The sequence below is a fragment of the Vitis riparia genome, chromosome 2 (genome assembly GCF_004353265.1).
Source record: "Vitis riparia cultivar Riparia Gloire de Montpellier isolate 1030 chromosome 2, EGFV_Vit.rip_1.0, whole genome shotgun sequence".
Taxonomy (NCBI): Eukaryota; Viridiplantae; Streptophyta; class Magnoliopsida; order Vitales; family Vitaceae; genus Vitis; species Vitis riparia.
The window spans coordinates 3,391,129-3,415,652 of record NC_048432.1 but is presented as its reverse complement, the minus strand read 5'-3'; the positions used below and the strand labels follow the sequence as shown (position 1 = coordinate 3,415,652).

The 24,524-nt window shown below is 32.1% G+C and overlaps 2 protein-coding genes across 3 annotated transcripts in view; both read right to left on the bottom strand.

Annotated features, from left to right (window-relative positions):
• The window catches only part of LOC117927253 (bifunctional nitrilase/nitrile hydratase NIT4B-like), a 48,779-nt gene extending 40,563 nt beyond the window's left edge, over positions 1 to 8,216 (bottom strand). The window contains exons 1-5 of one of the 2 annotated variants that reach the window (XM_034846707.1): positions 8,068 to 8,216; positions 7,532 to 7,699; positions 7,092 to 7,385; positions 6,279 to 6,560; positions 5,748 to 6,105 (exon numbers count right to left, since the gene is read on the bottom strand). In XM_034846707.1, coding sequence (XP_034702598.1) covers positions 5,930 to 6,105; positions 6,279 to 6,560; positions 7,092 to 7,385; positions 7,532 to 7,699; positions 8,068 to 8,137 — 990 coding nt within the window. In that variant the 5' untranslated portion in view covers positions 8,138 to 8,216 and the 3' untranslated portion in view covers positions 5,748 to 5,929. Of the gene's footprint in view, positions 1 to 5,747; positions 6,106 to 6,278; positions 6,561 to 7,091; positions 7,386 to 7,531; positions 7,700 to 8,067 lie in introns of those variants that run through there. The other variant, XM_034846715.1, reaches the window with a different exon arrangement.
• A 13,381-nt stretch (positions 8,217 to 21,597) lies between these two features.
• On the bottom strand, positions 21,598 to 23,675 carry LOC117906463 (protein TRANSPORT INHIBITOR RESPONSE 1-like). The gene is made up of 3 exons (XM_034819487.1): positions 23,484 to 23,675; positions 22,406 to 22,545; positions 21,598 to 22,270 (listed from the first exon to the last, which is right to left on the bottom strand). Exons 1-3 carry the CDS (start codon positions 23,673 to 23,675, stop codon positions 21,598 to 21,600), a joined length of 1,005 nt encoding a protein of 334 aa, XP_034675378.1.
• Positions 23,676 to 24,524: the final 849 nt, after the last annotated feature.

Below are 24,524 nucleotides of genomic sequence, written 5' to 3'. Positions count from 1 at the left end.
GACTCTTTTCACATTTTATTCTCATTTCTATCAAAGCAATGATAGTAATAATCTTATCTATAAATTTTAAATGAGGCAAGATCATTGAATTTTTATTTTCTTTTAATTTCTTGTTATGTAATTATCAAACACATTTTCTTTTTTTTTAAGACAAGAAAAAAATTAGACTGAAGAAATATATTTTTGCTTTGATTTAGTCACTTGGATTACAATTCGAAGGATGACAATAGAAGTGTATTCTTGGAGTTAAAGATCAATTGAAAGCTTAAAGAGGCTTGTTCACGAATGAATTTAATGAATGGTGAAGAATACGTGTGTTGTAATTTTTTGGATTTGTAGGGGAATTTTATGAAGCTCTTTTCTCTTTGTGAAACTTCTTTTTTTGTGTGATTTTTTCTTCTTCATCATTTTCATTCAACGAAGTCGCATATATTTATAGATGAAATTAAAAAATTAAATTTAGAATTCCTAAGATTTGATTACTTAATTTAAAAAATAAAAAATTGGTTTCTTGATTTTAGCAACTTGTCTCCTCTATTAAGGAAGTTTGCTAATAAGAGAATATTTAATTATCATTTTATTTTGACTTCAATTAGAAGATTTGTTTCGTTTGTTCATAAAATTTGAAAACAAAAAAATAAATAAAATTATTTCTATTTTTTTATTTCAATTGTTTTATTTAATTTGATTTTGCAAGACTTTATTTTATAGCCTTCCAAATTTCGCTACATGTCATTTTTTGAATTGCATGTTACATATTCAATATACATGACCCATCACTTATTAAGCATAAATTTCCTTGAGCTAAGGAGTTACAATTTTGAAGACTAATTTGATAGTATTTTAATCCACTAAAATTTTTTATGTCTACAAATGCCCCATCTTCAAGACAAACACACACATGCATTGTCATGTATAAAAGGTGAGTCTTGAAGTTAGCATTTTGAATCTTTAATATCCTTCTTTGATATTTCTTTTTCAAAGAAATATTTTAATAGGAAATTTCCTATTTCAAAATACCTTTCTTCAACTTTTTCCAAAAACTGCTTTATTTTCTTCCTTTTTTTCTACTTGGTATCAAGGAAAGGCTTTGTGTTAATGGGAAAGTTTCTTATTTGAACATATATTTGCTTTTCTCATGGTAATTTCACTTCCAATTTATCATCCTATAAGAAGTCCTTCACCCTTGGTCGATTGTATCTTAGACTTGATCAGATGCCTTTAACTTATAATTCTTGCTCCACTTTATTTATTTTATTTTATTTTATTTTTAAAAAAAGAATACAATATCTTTGAGCAAGACCCTGAGCAAGAGGAGCAAGGTGGAGGATGGAGCATGAGCTAGCCTTAGGGTAAGACCTTGAGCAAGAGAAGTAATGTGGAGTGTAGAACACAAACTTCTCTGGAGCATGGTAGGCATACCGTCACAAAATTGTCTTCCACATGGAGCACGGTAAGGCTTATATATATGATAGGGTGTGCCATTATGTAACAATGAAGAACAACAATCCATGGTGTACAATTGGGAACAACAATTCATGCTATCAAGCTTCAACAATTTTTTTTTTTACCACCATCTCCATTTTTTCAACTTCTTTTTTTTTTTTCCTTTTTTTTTAACCATTGTTTTTAAGGAAGAAATAGGTTTGTCATCCCTTACTACGAGGTTAATCTCCATCACTTGCAAAGACATTTTTTTTTTTGATATTTTTTTCTTCAATAATTAACTTAAGATTTTAATATATATATATTTTTAACAAACTTAAATATTCATAATAAAATAAATATTTAATGTCTTCACTCATTCAAATTAGCTTGACTTGAATACTTAGTAGATCCATACTTAACACCCATGTAGACGAGTTGTAACCTTGATGGTAGGTTGTGTTGTATTTTCAACACTTAATGTGGCTTGAGAGTTAAAGTCTTCTCTCATACAAATTAGCTTGGTTTGGATGCACAATGGTGTCTAACTTTTTAACACTTTATTAAACTTGGAACCATATTTAACACCCACGTAGACAAGTCATAATCATGACATGGATCACTGCTTTATTTTTAGCTCTTAATGTGGCTTAAATATTAAATTCTTCACTCATACAAATTAACTTGGGTTAGATAAACAATGGTGTTCAACTTGTTAACAGTTAATTAAAATTAGAACCATATTTAACACCCATACAAACAAGTCATAACTTTGACGTGGAGCAGTGTTGTATCTTCGACTTAATGTCGCTTAAGCGTTAAAGTCTTCACTCATATGAATTATCTTGACTTAGATGCATAGTTGTATTATACTTTTTAACACTTAATTTAAATTTGGACCATATTGAAAACCCATGTGAACAAGACATAACCTTGCAGTGGTGCTATAGTTTTGACACTTAATGTAGCTTAAATGCCAAAGTCTTCACTTCTATGAATTGGTTCACCTTGGATGAATAGTGATGTCTATATTGTAATAATTAGAATTGAAACCATATTTAACACTCATGTAGACAAATCATAACTTTGACGTAATGGCATTGTATTTTTTACATTTAATGCAGCTTAGGTGCTAAAGTTTTCACTCATGAGAATTGGTATGAGTTAGATGCATTGTGCTGTCCAACTTTTTAACACTCAATTAAAATTGGAACTATATTTAACACCTATGTAGATAAGTCATAACCTTGACGTGAAGCGATATTGTATTTTTGACACTAAATGCAACTTAGGTGCTAAAGTTTTCACCCACGCAAATTGGTTCATCTTGGATGCACAATGGTGTCGAATTTTTTTAACATATAATTAAATTTTGAACCATATTTGACACTCATGTAGACAAGTCATAACCATGATGTAGAGTAGTGTTGTATTTTTAACACTTAATACGAATTTACTAGTAAATTCTTTACTCATGTGAATTGGCTTGATTTGGATGCACAACTAACTTTTTAACATTTTATTAAATTGGGTATCATATTTAACACCTATGTAGACAAGTCATAACTTTAATGTAGAGGCGGTGTAATATTTTTGGCACTTAATACTGCCTAAGTGCTAAAGTCTTCACTCATGTGAATTTTCTTGGTTGGGATGCACAATGGTGTTTAACATTTTAACATTTAATTAAAATTGGAACCATATTTAACACTCGTGTAGAGAAGTCATAACCTTCACATGGAGTATTATGCAATGTTTTGATATTTAATATGACTTAAGTGCTAAACTTTTCACTCATGTGAATTGACTTGACTTGACTTGGATGCATAGTGATGTCTAACATTTTAACACTTAATTAAAATTAGAGCTATATTTAATAATCATGTGGACAAGAAATAACTTTGATGTGAAACAGTATTGTAATTTTGACACTTAATGTTGCTTAAATGCCAAAGTCTTCACTCATACATATTGACTTAGCTTGGATGAAAAGTGGTATCCAACTTTGTGACACTTTCTTAAATTTGGAATCATGTTTAACATCAATATAGACAAGTAATAACCTTGACGCAGAGTGATGTTATATTTTTAGCACTTAATATAGCTTAAGTGCTAAAATATTCACTTCTAAGAATTGACTTGGCTTGGATGCATAATGGTGTCCTACTTTTTAACACTTAATTGAAAGTGAAATCATATTTAACACCCATTGTATGCTAGTCGTAAACTTGATATAGAGCATTGTGCAACTTTTTAACACTTAATGCAACTTAAGTGCTAAAGTCTTTACTCATATGAATTAACTGAACTTAGATGCACATTTGTTTCCAACTTTTTAATACCTAATTAAAATTAAAACCATATTTAAAAACCATGTAGACAAAGACATAATCTTAACATGGAGCTATGTTTAACTCTTAACACTTAATTAAAATTGAGATTACACTTAACAACCACATATTCCTCCTATTTTTCAATTTTTTCTTGTGGTGATGATTGAACTTAACTAGTTTGTCCAAGTTGCCTATATACCCTTAACGGAGAGGGAATCAAGTCAAACTTAGTTCAAAGTATTTCTTTTAATCTCTAACTTTTTCCAAGGCTAATGATTTTAATCTTACAAGCTTGTCTTAACTTTTGACCATATATGTAGTCTTTTTAGGTTTCAATTTAACGGCCTATATATGACTTGTACAAATTGAAAATGACTTCAATCATGTGTAAAAAATAATAAAAGATATTCATTCATAGTTGTAGGGCAACGAAAAATAATTGATCCTTTTTTATATTATTATTATTGTTGTTGTTATTATAATTATTATTTCACCTTACAAAAAGACCTTCTGCAATTAATATTTTATATATATATATATATATATTATCTTTTATATATTTAGTTTTCATAGTATTTTTTAATTCAATATATATATTTTTTAAATTTATACTTTCGGTCAATGTCTCAAATTTAAAGCACGTGCATGCTCTAGAAATTCTACAATGTCAACTTAGAGTTTGATGAAAAAGCGCATAAACAAAGACAAAAAATATAATTTACAAGTACCTGGATTCTATTTGAATAAAAAAGAGCCGCCCACATGCATGGATTAAATATATATCCCATGGATTAGTTGTATTTAGCCACGGCTGAAGCTTTCCACTATGACTTCAAACAAAAAAAAAAAAAAAAAAGAGGATAATGCCATTAAAAAACTGATTGCTATGTGGCTATGCCTGCCAGTAGATGGCTGAAAACTAAGTTCTATTCTTTTCAATAGTTGAGAGATTCAATGGCAACTATCGTATAAACAATGTTTCATAAATTACTTTTAAATTTTGACAGCAAAGACTAAAAACGTAAAACCATAAAAAATTTGTTCCATTCCCAAATTTTTTAAAATAAAATTGAAAATAATAAATTAACGCCCATGACTGTTTTCACATCTTATTCTCTTTTCTATCAATGCAATCATCGTAAGCATCTTATCTATAAATATGGCCTAGAGCCATCGAGCTGCCTTTTCTTTAGTCCTAGAGCCATTTCATGAGCTAATAGTAGTCTTTCCTTAGCATTTCCAGCCCAAAGCTCCCATTTCCTTAGGCCTAGAGGCATTTTCAGCCCAGAGCTGCTGTTTCTTTCGGCCTATAACCATTTTCAGCCTGAAGCTGCCTTTCTCTAGCATTTTCAGCCCAAAACTTCCTTTCCTTGGCATATTAGCCCGAAGCTTCTATTTCTTTAGGCCTGGAGCCATTTCAACCTAGAACATTTGTTTCTTTGGGCCTTGAGCCCTTTTCAACCCAGAATTGTCATTTCTTCTAAATAACTTCTCTTTTAAAAGACTTCAATTTGTCTTTCAAATCACAAATTTTAAGGCTTTGTTCCAGGTTTGACGACATAAATAAATAAATCTTGACGACATAAAGTAGGACATGGCATAGTTTGAAACACATAATTTTCACCATTCAAATGCAAAACAAATTAACTAATTTTAATGCTATGTGTTGTTTCCTTCTACACTTCCTCCTTATTTTTTTTTCTCTCACATTTTCCTTCAAATTTTTGGAAAACCAAACAGAGCCTGAAAGAAAAGATAATTTTACTTAGTTTGAAAGTTCCTTATATATAGCTTATATGGAAAGTTGTTTCATGTTAATTCAATGAAGCATTTATAATATTAAGATCGCCCTTTCATAATCATGAGGTAACCTTAGTTTCAACTTCTACAAGAGGCTAAATGAAAAAAGCTATCACAGAGAAGGCCTCAGCCAATGAGTGGAAAATACAATTTTATTAATACTTGATACCAAAAAAAAAAAACAAAGGATTATTTTACATTCAAACCAAGGATTTATTTATGTTGAAGTGCAGCCTCCATATGCACAAAAGACTGCATTTACAGGATAAAGAAAGACAAGGAAATTAACAATGTTGGACTTACTGGAAAATCATACAAATTATTGAAGGAGGACCTTATCTAGGCTAACTGTCTCCTAAATTGCCCATCTTTTATTTATCTTTGCATTCATCCATCTCATCATCAACTTTGATTTTAGATGGTGAGGATGTGAAAGTAACAGGAAGCAGTGGACGATTGTTCACAGTGAGGCTTAGCACATCAGCTCTCGAATAATGTCCTACCACATCGAACTGAAACTTTGCTTTAGGAATCTCTCCACGAACATCTGCATATCAAGTGATCATCAAAATATTTGATCAGCCCGTGATAAATATCATAGAGTATCAAGTCTTCCATAAAACCATGTTTGCAGTCCTTTTAAACCTAAAGAATTGACTCATTTGCCTTATCTGCATACTGAAATATTTGGATATACAATTGGAGAAGTTAGGGCCATACCAAGATCAGCTGTGAAGAGGCCTTCTCCTTCGTAATTCGGTCCTGCTAGAATTTCGCCATGGGGCGAAATGATGACACTACCTCCAGCCCAAACAATAGAATCTGGAGTGACATCTTCTTCTGTAGGACTGTAAAGATACTCAGGTGGAGGTGGGTAATCTTTCCTCCGACAGAACTGGATGGGTGAAAGAACATAGCATCCACCCTCAATAGCAATGTGTCTCATTGTAGCCACCCATGTATCCCCGGAATCGGCAGTAGGAGCACAATATATCTCAATACCTATATATATGAACATTGGTATTCTGTGATCAATCAATCCCATATCAAAGCCACAATGTATTTCAAGACTGCTTAGATTAAAACACTAATAACTTAAAAGGGTACTGGAGGTCCTATTTGGTAATCGTCTTCGGAACAGTTTTGAGAAATAGTTTTTGAAAGTTGTTCTTTAATATTTTATAAAACATAAGACTATTTAAAACCTAAAATATATTTAGCTTATTAAAAATAATTTTTATATTTAATACTTTATTTTTAAATATTCTTCATATTTATATAATTATTTTTTAAAACAACCTTAAAAACAAGTGAAAACAATGAAGAAAAGAGTTTAAAAATATTATCTAAAAATATTTTGTTTTCTATTTCTAAGAAAAAACAAAAAGCGGTATTCTAATTGTCAATTGTGTTTTCCTAAATTTTTTTTGGATAACAAAAAATTCCTCTAAAATATAATTGTGAAACAAAGCCAAACTATTTCAAGCCAAACCATACTAGTTAATGAAGAAAAAGAAATGGTAAAAGATATACCTTTGCCATACATTGATGTCCTGAAAAGAGGCATTCTATTTTCCCAACAAATGACCGAACCAAGTTTTCCATATGGAGTGTCATAAATTGGAGTTGTCGAGCAATCTCCGAAACCCCAGAAGAGCCGCTCCCAATATGTTGGCATGAGTTTCCTATGTTTTCCAAGGTAATTGCCTTCAGGATCAAAGAAGAGAACTGTGCAATACAATGTGTATCCATCTCTCTCAACAACACCTGTCACTAAGTAGACTTTGTATTTCGCAGCCATTGATGCCAATCTATCAACTTCAGGTCCTGAAAATACATTAATATGAGATCAAAGATGAAACATGTAAGCTGATGGTTCATCACAAAGCAGCATAAGTAGCTTTTGTTTCAATAACTTATTTAAGTGGTTCAGTCATCTAGCTATTTAAGGGAGAAAGAGAGGGGTAACTGACCCGGCACATTAATGGCAGAAGCATGGTACTTGCGGAAGCTTTCTTTCCCTCTTGGAGACTGGTCCGCGAAGTTGTATCCACGGGGATACCCACCGATAAATGCTTCAGGGAACACAACCAGTTGGGATCCCAATGCAGCTGCTTCTTTCAAAAACCTCTCAGCCTTATCTGCTCCCAAAATCACATCGCAAGAATTAACAATTCACCACTTAGAAAGTAAATTAATTGGTTGAATAGAGAATAAAATTCACCTCAAGATATCCCAAATGACTTTTTGGTTGCTGAGAAAACTTAAGGAAAAGGAGACCTAGATAAAACTCGAAACTCATATTTTCAGCTGTTTTGTAACTAAGAAAGAAGAAACCACCTCAACCAACTCATCCAAATAATTATTGTACAAGCAGTAATTCCTTGATTGGCAGCTGAAAATATGATCACGGTTCAATCATCCCTTTCTTTCTTTCAGTTTCCCAGCAACCAATCAGCTCACTGATTCTCTTACAGAAGTTGCAGAATTGAGAGAAATTGCACGTTACCTAGAGTGGCAGGAGTATCATAAAAGATACTAGAAGCTTGAACAACGGTGGCTCTAACAGTTGAAGACATTGCAGAAATCGTATGTTTTTTCGTTTCCCCTTTGTTTGAGGATTCCTCACACTGCGTTCAGTATATATATATCGCCCATGAACAAGAGGTTCCTCTGCCATTACTTGAACAAGACGGGAAGGCTTTGAAAAGTCTGACTTGGTTTTCTATACTCATGGTGAGGTTTTATCCTCATCACAAATTTTTAAGTTATCCGCAGACACAGTGGACCAGGCACATGACTTGTACAAATTGAAAATGACTTTCACCTGGGATTTTTTGTAATTTTAAAAAATAAGTCCCAAATGGTAGTGGAAAATATAATTCTAAATCTAACATAGTTTTTGCAAGATAGAAAAATGAAAAATAAAAATCTTTATTTCCTTTTAAAAAATTATAACGAAAAAATCGTCTTTTGAAAAGACAATTTCTCAAATTTCTTAAAAAAAATAAAATAAAATCTATCGGTTAGAAATTGTCTCTTGAAAAGACAATTTTAAAAAAAAAATTAGGAGAGAAATCGTCTCTTGAAGAGACGATTCTTGAAAAAAATAAAAAATTTAGGGGGAAATTATCTCTTGTGATTTCTCCATTGATAAATAAATATATATATATATATATATATATATATATATATATATATATATATATTGAGAAATCTTCTAAAGATGATTTCTTAAAAATACAAAGAAAATGAGAAAAAAAAAAAAAGACAGAGATGATTTTCAAAAATTCATTTTTTCATTTTCTCTCTTTTTTTTTTTCAATAATATTTTACCAAATAATATATTTATATAATAATGATTTTTTTCCTTTAAAAAAAATTATAATGAAAAATTTGCTTTTGAAAAGATGATTTCTCAAATTTCAAAAATCTATAGGCTAGAAATCGTCTCTTGAAAAGACGATTTTTGAAAAAATAAATAAATAAATTAGGGAGAAATCTTCTCAAGATGATTTCTTAAAAATAAAAAGAAACATAGAAAAAAAAAGTCAGATGATTTTCAAAAATTCAGTTTTCTATTTGGTAATATATATTTTACCAAATAATATATTTATACAATAATATAAATATTATAAATATATATATATATATATATATATATATATATATATATATATATATATATATATAAGTTAGATATATAAAAATTAATTAATTTTATTTACTAAATTTAATATATAAAAATAATTTTAATTATTGATATATTTATCAACAATAATATTTATAAAAATATAAATTATGTTTAACATCCGATATTTAAAAATATTATTTTATATTAAGTTAGATATTGATTTTAAAAATATTTTGTTCTTTATCTATAAATTAATTCCATTAATTATAACTAATAAAATTAATTTAGTTTTATATTTTTATTATTTATAATATAAATAATATTTATCTCATTCTCTTATTTACTCTCTCACCCTTCTCTCACCTATTTATTAGCGGAATCAAGTTGAATGATTTTTCAATTATTTTTCTCCAACAAATTGAACATGAGAGATAAATGATTAAAAATTATTAATGTCAAATGCATTTTTAAATACCTCATCAAATATTATTCTTTTTTTAAAACTTACATAATATATAATAAATATTAATCTTTATTTCAAACTTACATTATTTTTTATATATATTAAACAATTTTTAATCACCTCACAAAATATTAGTATTCTTTATTTGTTCTAACTTGCAAATTATACATAATCAATTTTTTTTTTTTTTTAACTTAAGAACATATAATAAATATTTTTTAAACACCTTAGCAAATAATTTTTCTTTTCTTACTTATAGAATAAAAAATATGTGTACATTATTTCTTATAGGTCTTAATGACATAGTTTGGTTAAAAAAAAAAAAAAAAAACTATCAATAATCGTCCTAATGTCAAGCTCAAGTTGTTTAAAAATCGCACAAAACCTATTAGGAGTCTTGTATACTTGACACATTTCCCTTGTACAATTAGTGTAATTTTGTATAATGGTACAAATTTCATATCCCTTCTAAGATATGTGTCTATATAAGTGTGTTAACTATGTTTTCAATGGTTTGGTTGAGAAAAAATGACTTATGGTCAATTTTTTTTTTCCCCAAACATCATTATTGGGGAAATCATTGGAATTTTCATGTGGGAGTTAAATAAAGTGCATGACATGGGTATATAATCCTTGGGTGACAAGGAAAATAAAAAAGTGGTTTAGAATCAATTGAAATCTTTCACAAATGGTAGTCTTGTACACCCTTGTACTCTTAGTATATTTCTCATCTTTAATACCTTTGTACAATGATACAAATTTCATATCCCTCCTAAGTTATGTCTATGTAAGTGTGTTAACCATGTTTTCAATTATTTGGTTGAGAAAATGTTGGATGACTTAGGGTCAATCTTTTTTCCCTAAACATCATTATTGGGGAAAGTATTGGAAGTTCCATGTGAAAGTTAAATAAAGTGTATGACATGAATGTACAATCTGTGGGTAACAAGGCAAAAAAAAAAAAAAAAAGGTTCATAATTGATTGAAATCTTTCATAAAGGGTAGCCTTGTACACTCTTGTACACTCAGTACATTTCCCTTGTACAATTAATGTAATACCTTTGTACAATGACACAATTTTCATATTCCTCCTAAATAATGTGTCCACGTAGGTATGTTAATAATTTTTTCAATGGTTTGGTTGAGAAAATTTTGGATGACTTAGGGTTAAATTTTTTTCCCTAAATATCATTGTTAGGGAAAACATTGGAATTTCCATATGAGAGTTAAATAAAGTGTATGACATGAGTGTACGATCCATGGGTGACAAGGAAAATAAAAAGAAGTGGTTCAAAATTGAGTAAAATTTATCACAAAGGGTAGTCTTATACACTGTTAATTGTACATCCTTGTACACTTAGTACATTTCTCTTATACAATTAATATAACACCCTTGTATAGTGGCATAAATTATATATTCCTCCTAAGTTATGTATTCACGTAAATGTGTTAACTATGTTTCCAATGGTTTGGCTGAGAAAATGGTGGATGACTTAGAGTCAAATTTTTTTTCGCCAAACATCATTACTGTGAAAAGTATTAAAATTTTCATGTAGGAGTTACATAAAGTGTATGACTTAGGGCCAAACTCTTTTAAGTCTTTTTATTATTTTCACATTAAAAAAAAAAAGTACTAAACAAGGTTTTCAATTTTCATTTTTAAAAATATTTTTCATTTTTTAATTAAATGTATTTTCAAAAAGAGACAATAAAGAAAATAAAAATTATTTTAAGAAATAAAAAAAATAAAAAATAACTAGAAAAATATTTTAAAACCAAATTTAAGCATAATCTATTTAATTTTTAACTACTTGTTTTTATCTAAAATGAGTAAATATACTTTTCAACCATTTTATATAATAAAAATTCAATCTTTACTATATATTGATATAATCCACTTCTAAAATTAAGTCATATGAAAACATTTTAATTGGATATTTAAAATAAAAGCTCTCCATCCATCCTTTTTTTTTTTTTTTTTCTTATTTTGATAAATTTTTAATTAATACAAATCATTAAAAAAAATACTTAATAAACAAATTTGTAACATTTTGTATAACTTATTATTAAAAGTCATGTTCAAAAAGTTATTAAAATAAAGAAGGAAGAAGATTAAAAAAAAATTTAAACTTTTTATTTTATAATACTAAAAAAAAATGTTAAAATACTTTTTAGTATAAAAAAAAAAAAAAAAAAAGAAAATAGTGAAGATATTTATTTTAAATAGAATTTTAATCATTAAATTATTTACTTCTAAAATGTAAAAGATAATTTTTATTTATTTAAATTAACATTTTTTTAAAAGTATTTTCCAGAATAGTTTTTGAATTATTAATATAATTTTTGTTTCTTTATAATTTAAAATAGAAATAATGTTGATTTTTCAATTATTTATAAAAGAGTTTAAAAAAACAATGAGAAATCCAAAAATGGTTAAGGAAGAAAGAATTTGTTGGTAATGGCATGTAAAGAGTGGTAGAATAAAAAAAAGTCAAATGAGTATTTTTGTTCATTATTATCTCATATCCTTGTAATCAATTATGGGTGACATGAGGAACTTAGCTCAATTATCAAGTAGAGCTAGGCCAAAAACACAATTCTCTTGATAATTTCCAGGCATGATGATCATATTTAAATAAGAGGGAGCCGCCCACATGCATGGATTCCATTGTCTTTAGCGGTGGGTATATTCCATTGTCTTTAAATAAAAAAGAGGGAGCCGCCCACATGCATGGTCTTTAGCGGTGGGTATATATATAGAGAGAGAGAGAGAGGGCGGGGGGGGGGGGGGTTTTGCGGGTGGGGGGTTTGCGGTGTAAAAACTAAGTCTAACCTTGTTGATTCAATGGCAGCTCGGGTAAAACATAAAAAGGAAGAACTATGTTTACCCTCACGTTCATTCAAACAAATATATTGTTTAGGAATTCTAATTTTCATATTTGATCACCCCAAACACATAACCAATAAAATTATTCTTTAAATATGTATTTTAATAGCAACTAAAATGAGAATTCTATAATTATCCCTTTTTAAAATCTTTAATATGACAACTCATAATTTAATGTATTTGATAGCTCTCACATCTGTTTTTTTTTTTTTTTTCCTCATCTACGTCACTTTCTCCATATAATGTCTTTGATATCCTCTCCATATCATGTCTTTGATATCCTACCTTTGGCATTTTTTATTTATATATGTTGAAGTGACAATACTTTCTCTTCCCAACCTCTTTACTTTCATATTTCTTTTTACTCGTTTAATATCTATTAACTTTATTTAATTTTTTGGAATAAATAACTAATGAGAATAAATTAAATATAAATATAAGTATGCAAGCAACATAAAAATACACTTGATACTTTAAAATGTTAATTATAATATATTTGATAATTTAGGATTTCGATTTTAAAATTATGTTTTATTTTTTAGAGGCTGGGATATAAGATTTCCATTAACCAAAGATTTTTTATATGAATCCTAAATAATATGTTTATTTTGCAAATTCTTATCATATATAAATAAAATAAATATATTTTTATCACAATATTTTTAATTTTTTAATATTTTGTATCAAAATCACAATTAATGATAGTGATTTTTGTTAAGATAGAGTTCTTAAAAGCATAACAAGTTGTAAAAAATATAGAGTTTATTATTTATTTAATGATATTTCAATTTCATTTTTATCTATCCTTATTTTATGCATTATACCTTATGAGCATTCTAACTTGACATTTTTTGCATTGTTCATGACTTGGGTGAATTAAGATTTACATGGAACATCCAAGTCATAGTCGCTTTGTTGACTTAAGCAATCCATTTGATGTTGTAGTGCATTACATCTTAATTTAAGGGATGACTAGTTTTGACCAACAAGATGGGACCCTCATAGTGAGTGCACTAATGTTATGACTGTATTTTAGATAAAACCTATGGTGAGTCATGATGTAAGAATATTAGGTAGTCATGACTTTGCCAAGTTGTTATATTGCATTTTCTATCGACCTTGAAAGAATATTAGGTTTGTGCCTAAGTTTGCAGTGATTTTGACATATGGTTGAAATCCTAAAGTGATAATACATTCCTTATGGATTGGGTTACTATAAATAGAATTCAGTAGCAATAAGTATTCTCAATAGAGGAATCAGAATATGTCATGGAGTTTGAGACATTATGTCCCTTTGGATGATCCTAAGAACACATGATCATGAAATCTATAGTTGTAGTAATTCCTTAAGTGGAATTTGAAATATGCTCTTATGGGTTGGAGTATGTCAATTGATCACATAATAGGATGATATGTAACTGAAGGATGATAGAAGTAACCTTGAAAGGCAAATAGTATTCACCTTATTAGATTATGAACAATACTTCATAAGGAGACTATATACAATGGATAGTAGGTTACGAACCCGAGTAGTGCAATTGACTCTCTACGGTAGGATGTTGAGTCAACTTTAGAATTGGATTATGAGGGAGCCAATACTATTCTATGGGTCGTAGTGGTACCGGCTCAAGTTCATATATCTTGATGGCATAACTTATGAGGGTTGGATTAATTAATGATTCAATTATGTGCATAAGGGCATTTTGGTAAATATGCATGGTTGAATAGGAGTTTGTTAGGACCAAGGAAGAAAATATCGCCGAAACTAGGCGATATTTCACCGAAATATCGGTGTGTCGGTGGGTACCGACACGACATATGCTAAGGATATATCGTCGGGTTGACCTTTTTTATCCTGCTGCTGTTGGGGGGATTCGAACCCCCAACAAAAGGTTTCCAATGCAGCTCCACTTCCACTAGGGCAAACGTGCCCTTTGATAAATATTATGCACTATATAAATATATATCAAAACTTAGGATATAAATAAAATATTAAAAAAAACACTTTAAATAATAAATTAATTATAACTATTTTATAATTAAATGAAAATTTTTCATTTAATTGATTAGTAAAAATATCATAATTTTATTCATGGTGTTTTTAATATTATTAATATATTAAAAATTTATATATTAATCATCATTTATTTTATAATATATCATAATTTTAATATTAAATAGATTTTAAAATTAAACATATTATAATCACAATATTATCATCAAATAATATTTTATATAATTAAATAATCAATATACACTTATCAAATTTATATTTTTTATTAACATATATATATATATATATATATATATCAATTTATTTGAAAAAAATAACTTTAAAATGTCTTAGAGATTATGTTTTTAACTTCATTTCTAAAAGTTTTATTTTATATTTTTATAAGTTTTGATCAATTTTAGGTTTACAGATTTTTTGTGTTAAAATATCCATCGAAATATATTATAATCAAATATCACAATATAATAATGAAATAATATTTAATATAATTTAATAATCAATATATACTTATCAAATTTATATTTTTTATTGACACGTACAATATTATATATATACATTAATTTATTTAATAAAATAACTTAAAAATATCTATTATAATTTAATTTCATTTCTAAAAGTTTTATTTTATATTTTTATAAATTTTGGTCAATTTTAGGTCTACCGATATATCTCCGATATATCCGAATATATCTCCGATATATCCGTAAAATCGAAATACCGATATATCCGTAATTACCGACATTTTCATCCTTGGTTAGGACAAAGCCCTATAAAGCATGATATGATGTAATAGATTAAGTTCCATCAATAAATTTATTTATTTATTATTCTAGTCCCCTTATGTTATCCCATTTGCATTAATTGGTTATTTGAGCATTTACATTCATATCACTTGCATTGTACATGACTTAGGAGTATTAGGAGATGAATAAAAGATCCAAGTTATGGATTCTTTACAATGTGATAAGTGATTCGGAGTCGATTCATGGATTTAGCAAATCTAGTATAAACAATAGTGTACTACCTACTAATTAGAGGCATGCCTTATGATGGTTGTCGGGATAACTTTCTCGTGGTAAATGTGTAAAATTACATATTAAATGTGACCTATGATGAATCATGATATTAGTTGTTGGGTAGTCATTATTACCAAAGCTTCTATACTATATAAATTCTTAAGCTTAAAAGGATATTGAATCTATACTGAAATCAACATGAAGTTTTGACCTATGGGTGAGATCCTAATGTGGTCACATATTCCACATAGATTGGGTTATTGAAGGAGACTGGTAGCAATAGGTATTCTTAATAAATGAACCATAATATCTCTTGGGATTAAACTTCATGGATGATCTTAAGGGCATGTGATCAGGATGAATGTGACTATAGCAATTGCTTTAGTAAAATTTGATAGATGCTCTTTGTGCGATGGAGTATGTTAGATGATCACTTAATAGGAGGATCTATAACTCAAGGATTAGAAAGGTAATCTTGAAAGGTTGATATCACCACCTCGTGAGATTATGAATATCAATTCATGGGGAGTCTACATTGTTAGGATAGAGCCCTTAAGAGCATGACCTGATGTAATAAACTTTTGAATTTAATTATTCATTAATAAAATTTCAGTTCACTTTTATCTATTCTCATTCCATGCATTCTATCTTGTAAGAGTTCTGACTTACATCTTTTGCATTGTATATGACTAGAGTATATTACAAGTTGCACAAAATATTTAAGTCATAAATTCCTTTCAATTAGATGACTTGTTGAAAATTAGTTCGTGGGCCTAGGCAACCCATAATAGGTTGTAATGCACTAACTCCTAAGAGGAAGGATGGTTGCTTTTGACCATTGAGATGAGTTTTTCATGATGAGTGCAGTAGTGTATATGGTTACACATTGGACAAGACCTATATTGAGTCATGACATAAGGTTATCAAGTTGTTATGACTTCACCAAGCTACTTCAATATGTTGTCTCTCAACCTTTAGAGAATATTGAGTTGGTGCTAAAGTTAGTAGTGACATTGACCTACAAGTGAGATCATAAGTTGATTATATATTCCTTATGGATTAGGTTATTGTTTATCGATGCCAATTACTATAGGTATTTTCAATAGATACACCATAATATATCACGGGATTAAGACGAGTGACCTATTGGGTGATCCTAAGGAGGTGTGTTTATCTAAACTATGGTCATAATAGTTTCTTAAGTGGAACTTAACATAAGCTCTTGGAGAGTTAAGATATGCTAGTTGAGCACATAGTAAGAGGATTTATAACTCATAGATAGTTGAGGTAGTATTGAGAAGATGATAGTTTTCATCTTGTTAGACTATGGACACCAGTTCATAAGGAGGCCAAATGCAATGGATAATAGGTCATGGACCTAAGTACTTTGTAGTGGAGTGAAGTTGATTCTCTATAGTAAGATGTTAAATCAATTGTAGAATTGAATTCTGAGGGAGTCGATACTATCCTATGGGTCCCAATGGTCCCTACTTGAGCTCATATGTCTTATTGGTATGGTTTATGAGGATTGGATTGATTTGTGGTTCACTTTTATGAGTAAAGGAGTTTTTGTAACTATGCTAAGTTGCATAAGGGTTAGTGAACAAAGTTTCTAGATTAGGCTAATTGATTAATTAGAAGACTTTGTTGGTTAGTTAATTAATTATGATCTATTTTGGCTAGATTAGGTGACCTAAGCCCTTAGTAGGCTCAAGTCACTTAAACCAATTAGGGAACCTTATAAATACTCTTTTAGGGGTGAATTAGTTGTCTTCTATAATGTAGAGAGAATAGAGAGCCACAACCTCCTCCCTCACAACCTTCTCATTGGTTAAATGCCAAAATCAAGGTAGAGTCAATGCAATAGAAGATCTTAGGTTTTTAAGACCTTCAACAACTTTGTTCAGATACTTCACTGCATGGATTTGATTTGGGAACATCCAAATCAAGATAAAAGTTTTCTAACTTGATATCTAAATCTTGTTATTGATTTAAAATGCATGTTTTCCTTTGTGCTTAGGATTTAGAGAAAGCTTAGGAAGATTTTCATGTATCTAACATGATCTAGGTACAAGAAACAAAAGTATCTAGGATTTCTTACAAAAATCCAGTGGATAGTAGGTCATAGGCCCGAACTTTAACTTATTATAATTATATAAGACATTAGAGTGTAGTTGACTCTCTTTTATGGAGTGTTTAGTCAACCTCAAAATTGGATTTTAAGAGCCAATATTTTCCTATGGGTTCCAATAGTCCCCACTCAAGCTCCCATTTCATGGTGGCACATTTGTTTGATGGATTTTGTGTTTGTAGTTCACTAATGTGTATAAGTGGCATTTTGGTAAAAGTACAAAGTTGCACTAGATCTTGTGTGTAGTAGAGCTAATTAAATTAATTAGAACCGAAGTGAGATGAATTAAGTGACCTAAGGCCAATTTGGACTCAATTCATTTAAGCCCACAGGGAAGTCTATAAATACCACCTTAGGGGTTAGAGTTTCAAACTTTTGCCATTTTTCTTTTAGAAAGAGAAAGCAAACCCTAGCGACCTTTAAGTGAGACAAAAAGAGAGAAGCCTTCCTTTCTCTTATGCGAAGGTTTGTTGTGAAAGAAGAGATCGGGTGCAAGATTATTGAGTAGACGACTTCTATGACACATTCTAGGGATTGGATTTAATATGGGAACATCCAGATCATAGAAATGAATTCTAATATCTAAATCTAGTATATTTTATGGATTTTATAACAATATTTTTCCATTGCATTAGATCTAGAGAAGCTTAGAGATAGTTAAATGGACTCTATATGATCCAAGGTTAAGAAACAGAGTAATTCGAAGTTCCCATCAGAGTTAGTGAACAATATTTCTAGATTATTAGGTTGATTAATTAATTTAAGCCCCCAATTAGAAACCTTTTTAGGTTAAATTAAGTGGCTCAAGTCTAAGGTATGCTCAAGTAACTTAAACCTAATGGGAAGTCTTAAATACCTCTTGAGGGGTTAGGGCTTTAGACTCTTAGACTTTTACTTCTTCCATTCTCTTTTACATGTCTAGAGAGAGAGAACCTAGCCCCTCCACTTTTCTCAATCTCTACCATCTAAGTATCTAGCTTCAAGGAGGGGTCATTGAGGAGAAAACCAATGGTTTCATGAGATTTTCAATGACTACTATGCATTTGACAACCTTCTTCACCACAAGGCTGTTTTGCTTCATTGGTGGGGGATAAGCTTAGGAAAGCATGTATGCACCTAACAAGATCTAGGGATATGAAATGGAGTGATCTATTTTTTCCTACAATTTTAGCTTTCTTACTTGTAGTTTTAATTGACCATATGTATAGCTTTTCCTAGTTAAAATTTTAATTTTTGTGAACGATGTACAATGCACTTATTTTGTTTTTTAAAAGAATGTGTTTATTTTTCTTAATAATGTACTTTCTTTTTTGAAGGATATACTTAATTTTTTAAGAAATGTATTTAATATTTCTAAAGAATTCACTTATTTTTCTAAGGAATCTAGTTTTTTTTCTTAGAGATATACTTATTTTCTAAAAATGTACTTGTTTTTTTCATATTGTACTTCTTTTAAAAATGTACTTATTTATACTATCACAAATAATTGAAAATTAATTAGCAAATTATACTAAAACATTAATGTATATGATTCATATACAATGTACTTATTTTCTTAGGAATGCATTTTCTAAAGAATGTTCTTAGTTTTTTTTAGGGATGTACTTATATTACTTAAGGATAAAACTTATTTATATTGATAGAAATAAGTGAAAGTTGGTGAGAAATTTATGATAAAACATTAGTATACACAATTACTGTATTGTCTTTTTTTTTTTTTTTAAGGATAAACTTATTTAGATTGATTGACATAAATAAGTGAAAGTCCACGAGAAATTTATGATAAAACATATACAGTTGGAAGAGATCCCGAGATTCTGATTTTTATATCTGGCTTTAGGGATCATATCGGGGCCTCAAAATTCTATATCACTGTCAGGTTGTGGACATTCTACCCAGCCGGAGCAGATCCCTTGGCTTGCGGATATGTCAACAATTGAAAAAGTCTGCACCCATTTCAATATTCTTAGGTTTTGAAGTTATCAGCAGACATTCATTGTGGACTACGTACATACATGACTTGTACAAATTGAAAATGACTTCAAATAATAAAAGATATTTATTCATAGTTTTAATGCACTCAACGAAAAGTAATCTCTTCTATTATTATTATTGTTGTTGTTATTATAATTATCATACTACCTCATAGAAAGGACTTCTACAATTGAAAATAATCACATGGTAAAAATAGATTTTATTTGTTTGTATCTTACAATAATCTTATTATATATATGTGGACCCCGCATTTCGGCTCATGCGTTTCCCACTTGATGGCGAGCTCGATTTAGATTTAAAAAAAAATGATTTTTATTGATTAAGAAAAAATTGATTTGGAGTCGCCACTTATTTTTGTTTTGTTTTTAAAAGGGTAAACAAAATAAGAAAGAAAAACCCTAAGTGCGACTCCTTATTTTGGAAAAGGCGGCTTGTGAAAAACCGGATCAGGTTCGGGGGTCAGGTTACTTATCGGGAAGGTACGGTACAGACCGTAGCACCCCTTTAAGTCCCTAAAGTCGGGTCTCTACTAATAAAATGAAGCAATCATGGCAATTGATGAATAAATCAACGAATACCTAGAATGACCATGCCCATGTGAAAATCAAAACACTCAATAAGAACGATCGAAGTGGGAGCGGAGCATACCTTGGCATCAAACGATCAGTGCGCTATCAAGAAGGGGGGTTAGCGCACAATTAAGAGATGATCTCATGCATATCATAGAGCAGAATAAATCAAACATGTATGATACTCGAGTCAATCAATCAACCAATCAATCATCAAAATCATGTATGTGGGGCCCCCATCGAAGCCCTTTTATTTTGCATGGATTAATTTCGCAATTTCCATTATTCAGAATTACAAAATTAAATCATGCTTATTTTAAAACATTTAAAGAAACGAGGAAAATGTGAAAAAGTCTTGCCGAAGAGAAAGTGACAATCTATTTTTATTAAAAAGCGGATTTTCGAAACTTAAGAAAAATGCTAAGGATGGGAAAATTTGACGATTTGAAACTAATTAAAAAAAAAAAACAGAATTGAAGAAATCATTTTACAAAATGGGGTTTAGGAATTTATTTTTAAGGTAAAAAAAAAGAAAGGGTCCAGGAAGGTGACACATGGCCCTGGGTTGGCCATGCAAAAGGTGGCCATGCATCTCAAGAGAGAAAGAAGATGGGGCCCACGGTTAAATTATGCCTTCTTCATCATACGTAGCACAATTATCAAAACCAAATATTGACTCATGCTGCCCAAGTTCCTCTTTGCAATCAATTTTCATCTCTTTGATTGTGCTAGTAAAAAAAAAACCAATCCTCCGCAATCTCAACACGTGTCTCCCCATTATCATTTGGAGCAGCTAAAACACTTTCATAACTTATCTCTTGTCGGAGCTCTTCTTTTAAGCTAGTGGAAACGCCATTCATGATGCCTTCGACCTCGCATGTTTGCTGATTTTCAAAAAAGGCATCTGAATAACTCCCAAAAATTATTTCTTTGCTGCCACGAAAAATCCTTTTGGTGCATTCTTCAAGCTCAGAGCGTCATCGGTGCAAACCCGAAGCAGGTGGCTTCCCTTGCTGCCGCTGCCAAACTCGCCGGAGCCACCACCAGTGCTGCCGCCATACCCGCATTCTCCTTCAACATCCCGTGGATCTTCTTCATCGCCGCGGACTTTGGTGGTCTCTGTAGCTCGTGCTAATCTACCAAGTGAGAAACACGGGATGGAATATCCCCAACAACGGAGCACTCCCATCCACGGCGTGGGCAACTATATGGCTGGAAGTTACTCATGCGTACACTTGGTGTGGTAAGAGATGACCTCAGGGCATCCCAAACTCCTCATTTTCACGTTGCAACTCAAGTGACATGGCCACCTTCTCCAGTGCAAGATACCTTATATCACCGGGCTGTTGTATTCAACTGGGACATTTGTTGAGTACTCTTGCTTTGCAGCATTGGCCAAGGGAGCCTGGTCCCCAAAGGGACAATCCCTGATCTCTAACTTCCGAAGGCTTTTGCACCCAGACAGAACATGATGGAGCCCCAAATCACCATCTCCGGCAAAAGCCACAGATAGCATTTCTAGCTTCTTGGCATGGGTTCCAATGTACTCAAACACCCGGTCAGTGAGAAGACTAGAGAGGGAAAGGCGATGTAGTTCTTTACAGTGCTCAACAATGGCGCCAAAACCCACATCAAGTGGCTCCAGGGTTTGGTAATCACGAGTCCGGGGTTCAATAATGCAGAGACGGAAACGAGTCATGTTTGGCCGATTTTTGGCGATGGAAACTAAGGCAGCATTTGTCATTTGACGACAGAAGTATAGCACAGAGTGGAGCTTAGGGCAGCCTTCAGAAACAGAGACGAGCCCTTGTTCTGTCAAGGCTACATTTCCCTCCATGTCACATGGTTCAGAAGGGAACACCCTCAGTTCTTGCAGATCTTTGCAAGATGCAGCTAGAGCATCTAGGCCACTGTCTTCAATGTAATCAAGTACCCATAGCCGCTGCAAATTCTGACACTGGGTGACCAGCTTGATGAGATCAGGACTTTGGATAGTGGCATAGCTCAAATTCAAAGATGTGATCCCAGAACAGGCAGGATAAACGGCTGGAAGATAATCCGGGACCACATCCCAAAATCCAGACAGACTCTTGAGCTCTTTGCAGTTTGAAAAAGCTCCTGCTAAACTTGAGAATCACTTCAGGCCGGTGCTCAGTTGAGTAGGCATGGCTGTGGTTGCTTGGCGTTCCGGTGATGGGCGGAGGCGTTTCACCGCCGGCGGCTTGCCGCCGGCGTCGTTCGAGGTCTGCTTTGCTGGCTTTATTTCTTTCTCGAATTCCTCAATCAACCCACTTTAAAACATCAAGAGTAATGGAGCACTCCCATCCACGACATGGACAACTATATGGCCGGAAGTTACATGAGTCTTCATGTATGCACTTGGTGGGGTGAGGGATGAACGACAAGAGGAGATGGGTATGAGGTGAAGGTGAGTGGCATGCATGGGGGGGTGAGATATGGGTGTAAGGAGGTGGACATGATGAATGATGCATGGGAGCCAAGGTACGTGGAGAATAGCATAACCAATGCATGGCCATGCATGGCCGTGCTAGGGTGGAGGGAATGAGTGTGGAGGGCACCTAAAAGAGGAAACGAAGGTGCTGTGGTGTAGAGAGAGAGAGTGCAATTGGTAAAAGATGACATGGGTTGATGGGTATGAAGAAAGTTTAAAGTGAGAAATGGGCTTGGTGGGATGGTTTGATGGGTATAGTGGGTGATAATGGGTATAATGGAAATGCATAAGAGGTAGAGAGTAGAAGGGTGGCAATTGGTGTTGGATGATAAGGGAGTGGCGTGCATGGATGATACGTGAAGGTTAGTGAGAGAAAGGTGGTGAGTATAAAAATGGGTATAGTGGAATGGCTATGGAAGGGTGGCCGGGTTTGCATGGTTCTCATGCACATGGACGGGGAACTTGGAACTTCAAGAAGGGCTTGGGATGAATTTTGGATTGCCACGCATGCATAGGGTTTTGTGGATACCTAGCTAAAGCATGCTGCTGGAGGAATGAGAGCAGGAGACTTCAACATTTTGAACACTTGGGACACGTTGGTGCAGGGGTGGGGGCTACCAGGAAAGAAAACTCAGTCTGCTAGATGGAAGAGTGAATCAATAACCTGTTTTCGACATGTGCTGCATAGCCCCAGGTTCAAAATTAGGTTCGGGATGGGTCCTCAACCAGTGAGGCTGCCGGCCTTGGGCACAAGTTCTTCATACCTCAAAGGTCTGGGCACACGGGGAGTTGGACTTCATTGGTGTGACTTGCAAAGTGGAAACCTCGCGGTCAAACCTCACGGCATGGACGTCACGTGTTACAGCAGGATACTTTCTGCCATGCAAAGGCTCGTCATCCTCTACTGAATAGTCGCAATCTTGTTGGCGTCTCTTGCTCAATCTAATCTGTATCATCGCTTCCATCATCCCTCAAGAATGAACCAGGTACAATAGCAGACTTGACTGTGAGGCAACAATTCCTTCCCGTATATCGCCATTCTCTTCGGGTAGAGTTCTTTTCAACATAGTTTCCAGTCACAGTAGCTTAAGACCCCTCCTACTCTGGAGGGCTTAGATGACCGCTTCGACTCAGGTGCCTCTTTGACAGCGTCTACTTCATCTCCAAGTAAGACTGATTCTTCTTGATGACAGCAATACGATATTTCTTTTGAATTAGCTTCACTAAGGCACTAACTAATAGGATTTCCAGGGTTTACAATCACCCTTGCTCAGACAATTATCTCTTTGGAACGAGCTGCTGCAGAACTGGGCAAATCTTGTGAGCGAGTATACGTAAAATCTGCTCTAAAATATCATCACTGTCGCCTTGCCAAAAGAACAACAAGCATGGCATGTCTGACCTTTTGCTTTGACAAGAATGCCGGAAGGAGCAACACTCTTTGAAAGATAGGATTAAGATCATTCCTAAAGTTGACTTGACAGAGCAAGATTTCTTTATCCACCTCCATGAGGAATTGCTGCTTGGAGAAGGATCAAGGACAACTTTGTGTGCGGAGTCAGACGTGGCTGCAGCGACTGATGAAGGACTTTCATTTTCATCTTCCCCAAAATAGATCAAACTCTCTCAGCTGGGCCTTGTGCTTCCATAAGGGTCCATTTCTTAGCTTCTCATACAGCTGCATCTATGGAATGGAGGTTTCCTATGGGAGCCTCAGCCCAGATGACCAGTACAAGGTGTGGCATTCAATCGTTTTTTTAAAAAAAGAAACTTGACAGGAAAATAAGAGCATGAAAAACAGAGCA